At 35.1% G+C, this 5,799-nt stretch overlaps 2 protein-coding genes across 2 annotated transcripts; both read left to right on the plus strand.

Annotated features, from left to right (window-relative positions):
- Positions 1–781: 781 nt before the first annotated feature.
- LOC140747995 (peroxidase-like) lies at positions 782–2,017 on the plus strand. The gene is made up of 3 exons (XM_073080676.1): positions 782–872; positions 1,355–1,576; positions 1,869–2,017. The coding sequence occupies exons 1-3, from the start codon at positions 782–784 to the stop codon at positions 2,015–2,017; spliced, it is 462 nt and encodes a 153-aa protein (XP_072936777.1).
- A 1,545-nt stretch (positions 2,018–3,562) lies between these two features.
- Positions 3,563–4,663, plus strand: LOC140748005 (peroxidase-like). Its single transcript, XM_073080687.1, has 4 exons — positions 3,563–3,568; positions 3,612–3,810; positions 4,061–4,166; positions 4,567–4,663. Exons 1-4 carry the CDS (start codon positions 3,563–3,565, stop codon positions 4,661–4,663), a joined length of 408 nt encoding a protein of 135 aa, XP_072936788.1.
- Positions 4,664–5,799: the final 1,136 nt, after the last annotated feature.

A 5,799-nucleotide genomic window follows, 5' to 3' on the forward strand; every position in this document is an offset into this window, starting at 1 on the left:
TAATCTTAGAATCAATTAAGAAACAGTAAATAGTATAATTGTGGAAAAAGCGTGGGGTGCTCGGTGCTCCATTTATCAGGTTCGAAAAGCGCTCCACACTTTTTCCAGCCTGCGCGGGGCTCACGAAACCTTTAATGATAAATCAAACTACTATTTCGATGAATCTAACGTTAAAAGTCCTAAGCCTGTATAAAGTATGAAGGAAAGATTACAATTCATTATTACTAGTGAGTAAGCGTGCAACCCTTACCGCCCTTACGTATTGATGCAAGGCATGAACGAACTAGCTTCCTAGTCCACACCAAATTGTACTAACTAATGAGACTTTATGGGACTAGGTGGAACAGGTTTCTGGATCACGTATTTTTAAATAGGAACAGGCATACCTAGTCCCAAATTTACCTAGTACAGTAGTCTCTAGTGTTGTTGTTCTTCATTAAAACACTTGTAAGTACACAAAAGCTCGTAAATAAATATAACAGGAATCCTACGTAAAAACGATCACAGCTGCATTAATTGCTCAGCAATCATCAAAATCGTGTGTCCTGCCTTTCTTAAAATCAGAATACTGGTCAAACAACACCATTGTGATAGTGTTGGTACCACTACTGTCAAACCATAAACAGTTTCTTCCATAAAATGCAACGAGATATATTAATTAGACATTATTTTTCAGTACAATCGAGCTCCGCCGCTGTTAGACTTATCTCTGGTTTACGGCAACACAGAGCCCAGGTCTAGAGAGGTCAGAACAAACACGGGTGGTCTCCTGGCCTTTAGGATGGAAGGCGACCGCGAAGTACCAGCTGGGCAGTCCCCATTCTGCTTCAAAAACCAAGCGCAAAATCTGGAAGTATCATGCTATGACTTTGGTTCGTTTGTTCTGATGTTATTTTTTTTACATTTTATTCAATTGCTAAACAGAGAAGACCATCTTTTATTACACAGTAGCGAATAGAATTACAATTTTATTGTACCGTGTAATTAAAATATCCGTTTAAGATGTTAGCATTATGCTTGAACGTATATTTTAATATTCAATTTTGTAGTTTCAAGTAACATCTGAAATTCAGATAACAGTTCATACGAGTAGACTTTGTTTTTCCCCTAAAGTATTTTCTATTGACAACATTTTAATTCGACAGCAAATAAATTGACTAGAATCATTACTTCATTTTACATACTGTTTTAAAGTACTAATCGAGTAAAACTTTTGAATCGTCAGTGATAGATTTTCAGTTCCAATCGAATCATTCAATTTACCAAAGTTTTTTCTTTTTTATTGTATGTCTGTTCTTTCTTCTTTTTTATACGTCCCTACCAAGCGTACAAACATTAAAAACATATTTTACAGGAAACAACTACGACAGCAACCTACTCCAAGGTATCTACATGACGACGATGTGGTTCTTCAGGGAGCACAACCGGCTGGCGCGGCAGCTGGCCCTCATCAACCCGTGTTGGGACGACCAGCAACTTTATGACACGGCGCGGAAAATTAATATCGCTCAGTGGCAGTTCATCTTCTACTATGAGTTAATTCCTGAGATTTTAGGTAAACTACGACTTGTGACCAGTGAGATTTAATAATATAATATCAGTCCCTATATGTCCCCTCCCTCCCTCCGTCCCTCCGTCCCTCTGTCTGTCTGTGAGATATCTGTCAGTTAATGTTGAAAGAATATCATCAAGATTCCACATAATTATTGTGATATATAAATAAATTAAAATAGGATGTTTTTTTTTCTGGCGAATATTTTTTGGCAATTATATTGGTAAGATATGGAATTACTCTGAAAATACATCGCATATTATTTGAAGCTCCATACTCATATGCCGTATGTTTACCATGAGTTCATAAATTCCAGGTTACATGAATGCATTTGCAGCAGGCATTATATTCGACACAAAGGGTCACGTGAATGACTTCAATCCTAATTGTGAACCGGGAGTGTACCACGAATACATACTTGGAAGCAGGTTCTTCCACTCGTTGCAACCAAATTATGCGGAGTAAGTTTCGGTTTGTTTTACTCGTTTATAAACTGAATGTATTTATTCGCAACAGTGCTTCATATTCTGTGAACTTTAGTATAATTTACTAAAAGTGTATACTTATCTCGTTTAAGAATGAAAGGAAAGTTATGGATACAAATGTCATATCTGAAGTATTTAAGAATTTTTAAAAAAACATTATTTTAATAAGTACCTAACAAAAATATTTATGTTGTAGCGGGATTTGGTGCGAGAACCTCATCGAATTTGTATGACACTTAGCCAATTTGGTTTTTTTGATGTGATGTAATGTAATGAAATCAGATATGTTCTGGACTTGAAAATAGGCTGCTAGCTTGAAAGAAATTCTTACCATTCGTCGCAATATTTTATGGCTATAATTTTAGTTTCAATCTAAAAACTGAACTTATATTACAAAAAATAATAAACTTGTCCAAACAGTTTGTACAGGAACGGCACGTACGTCGGCAGTAGAACCGTGGTAGACGATGAGAACAGAAGTGGTATCCTCGCAGTGAACAATACGGAAGCAGACCTTACTTTCCGGATATTACTTCAACCCTCGGCAAAACTAGATTCTATACTCGATACTGATGTAAGTATTCTTTTTTGTTTTATAGAAGCAATGGACATGTCTGTAGTCTTATTATATTTTATAAGTCACTACGGTTTATAGCTTGCTTTGTTCAGCTCAAATACAATAGCTAAAAAAGATCGAATAAATTCCACTTATACCTGTATAAGTGCATAAATACAATTATAAGTTTAATACTTTATTTTAATAAAATATGAAGTAAAACATTAACTTTTTATTTTGATAGGCACTCCCATATAATAGTAATAAACGCAACACCATTCTCTAAAATGATTCCTTTTAAAGACTTAGCTAATAGCATAAACAACATTTTGTTTTAAAAGCGATTTAAAAGTTTAGATGTTCGAAATGTGAAAATGGCATCACTAGCAATTTTGTGGGGTTGGCAATATTCACAAGAAGATAGCAAGGAAACCATATAATATGTTTCGCAGATGAGCAACCGCGTCCACGGAGAGGTTCAAGCAGCGAGTGACATCGGCGCCATCGACATGATGCGCGGCCGCGACGCCGGTCTCCCTCCGTACAATGAGTACCGCAAGTTGTGCGGCATGAAGCCAGCTGAAACCTTCCAAGACTTCCATGACACTATCGATAAAGACGTAAGCGACTATTAAACCTAATTTTGCATTATTATATTTTATGGTACTTTTTCGCTGCTATGGTATATGATCTTCGTACATTAAAATTATTTAAGCGATAATAATAAATAATTGATTTAGATAAAATAAGAACTTTTAATAAGGTGAGCCAACTATGACAAGTAGTAGGTACAGATATTATTTCTATGTATAATTTATTTCAAATTAATCACGTGTTGTTACTTTCAAATCATTCGTATTAATTCATAATGATAGAAAACCGTAGAACATTAAAAAATGTTGCAGTTTCTGCTTCATACAAATAATTTGCTAGGTTTTTACTTGGTTTTATCGCTAACAGCATATCAAAATGCTGGTTAATATATCGGCTTATTTATATATATATATATTTGCTGTAGAAAGTGGAATTCCTGAGTCGTCTATACGATGACGTGGATGATGTAGACCTGATAACGGCGATATACATAGAGCGGCTGATCCCCGGCGGCCACGTGGGGCCCACGCTGTACTGCATCATAACACACAACTTGCTGCTCTGGAGACACTCTGATAAGTTCTTCTTTGAACACGGAGGATTCCCCGCTGCTTTGACGGAACGTAAGCTAAAATTGTAAATACTTAGGCTGGTACAAAGATATCCTCTTATCTATCCTTAAATTTATGGTATCGCCTATATATCCGACACGCACGACAGATCTGCATTAAAGTAGATGTATAAAGTAGGAAGCTGCGGTAACGCAAAAGGGAAATTATTATTTATTTCTCATCGTTAACTTTCCATTATTAAAATTTATTTTTTTTAACACAACTTGTAGCCTTTAGGAATCGCCCGTTTTTTTTGTCTCAGATCAATTGAGCGAAGTGAAGTCTACGAGTATAGCAAAGCTTATTTGTGACAATGGAGTTGGAATCAGTCAAATACAACCGCACGCTTTCTTGAGAAGATCCAAATGGTAAGCCAAAACCAAATAACTAAATCTAAACTATACGTTCACGTTTATGGCCATATTTGATAAACTGTAGATAACAGGACGACTGCGTTTAAATTTAATAAAATTTTCTTCAAGAGGATTGTGACCGCTGCAGTGGATATCTAGTTAACTTTCGCCATTTAAAACGCAAAAAAATGCGTTACGATATAAGACGCATAATGCAATCGCTTAAATAAAATTCGCGCTAAACCAATACAATTTAGTAAATAGTATTATATTTATTGTAATGCGAAATACAACGATAAAAATATTTATCATTATTATTGAACCTTTCAAGATGCCAATTTATTCACGAAAAGTCACTGGATATAATCTCACTTTCTATATACCTGAATATAAATTTATCTTTTTCACATTTTAGGAATAATTACGCTCCATGTGAATCGATCCCTGGCATTGACCTGGCCGCCTGGTACGACCCTTTGTGCAAGGACGAGGATTACAAGAAAAAGAAGTAGAAATAAATTAACTATTACTAGGTCAAGTAATTAATAACATCTAGACTGCATGTTGCTAGTTCTCCGTACTTTAGCTGTTGTTGTTTTGCCGTGTTTATAGAATTAAGGTACATAGAGTTATTCCTTGTTTATTACACAATTGTTAAATAATTTAATACCTTGTCAGTAACAAACATAATATTTATATTTACTTACATATTTCTTCGTAGCCATTCAAGTAGTATGTATTAATTACCCTCTGCCGCTATTCCACACGACTATTTGACTTAAATGGTTCTCAAGCGAGGCGTCTGTTGTCAACCTTATGTAAAACCTCAATTATATTTGGGCTTGCAGTTGAAAGCAGTCCAACCAATGCTGGTTTGAAACTTTAATTTTGTAAAAAAATGTAATACTTATTAAGAAAATGTCTGAATCCCCTATCCTACCAGGTGTCATAATAATATCCATAATTTCAATCTACAATTTCCTTTGTAGTCGGGGCATGTACCAGTGTAGTATTTAACGGCGTCTTAAACTGGTGATCGGATTTTGCTAGACAGTGTTCAGATATTGGCATTCCGAGCCATCACTGGAGTCTGAGTTTCTGTTATGGAAATTACTAGACGATAGAAGATATTGCATTCTGATACAAAAGTTTATAAAAAGTTCATATGCATTTTTTTATTCGAAGATGAAGTATAGGGAAAATATTTGTGAGTAGACTGTATTTAATGAAATGTCCGTGATACCTGCCATTCACCCCTATTTCTTTTCCATACATATCTTGTTGTCCTTCCACGCCTGGAGATCTATGGCGGGAATTGCAGAACATACTTAGAAAATCCATGTAGGTATTATTTGAATATAAAAATATATATCTATATAGTATGATAATGATATATATATATATATATATATATATATATATATTAAAGGATGTACTCCCTGTGGTTCAACTCCGGCGGCAACACCGATAGAACCCACAGACCTATATTGGGTACAAATACAGGTTTGTGATTGAACTGGAGCTTTACCCAAATTTACATTTGCTAGAATTCAAGTAGAACTATCTAAAACACACTTGCCAAATGCTTATAAAAATTACAAAACTCTTTAGATGTTTTGCACAACAAAAACACATGGAGTTAGCGAAC

Source organism: Epargyreus clarus, unplaced genomic scaffold (assembly GCF_041222505.1).
Source record: "Epargyreus clarus isolate Ecla_fem2 unplaced genomic scaffold, WU_Ecla_fem_2.2 ptg000003l, whole genome shotgun sequence".
Taxonomy (NCBI): Eukaryota; Metazoa; Arthropoda; class Insecta; order Lepidoptera; family Hesperiidae; genus Epargyreus; species Epargyreus clarus.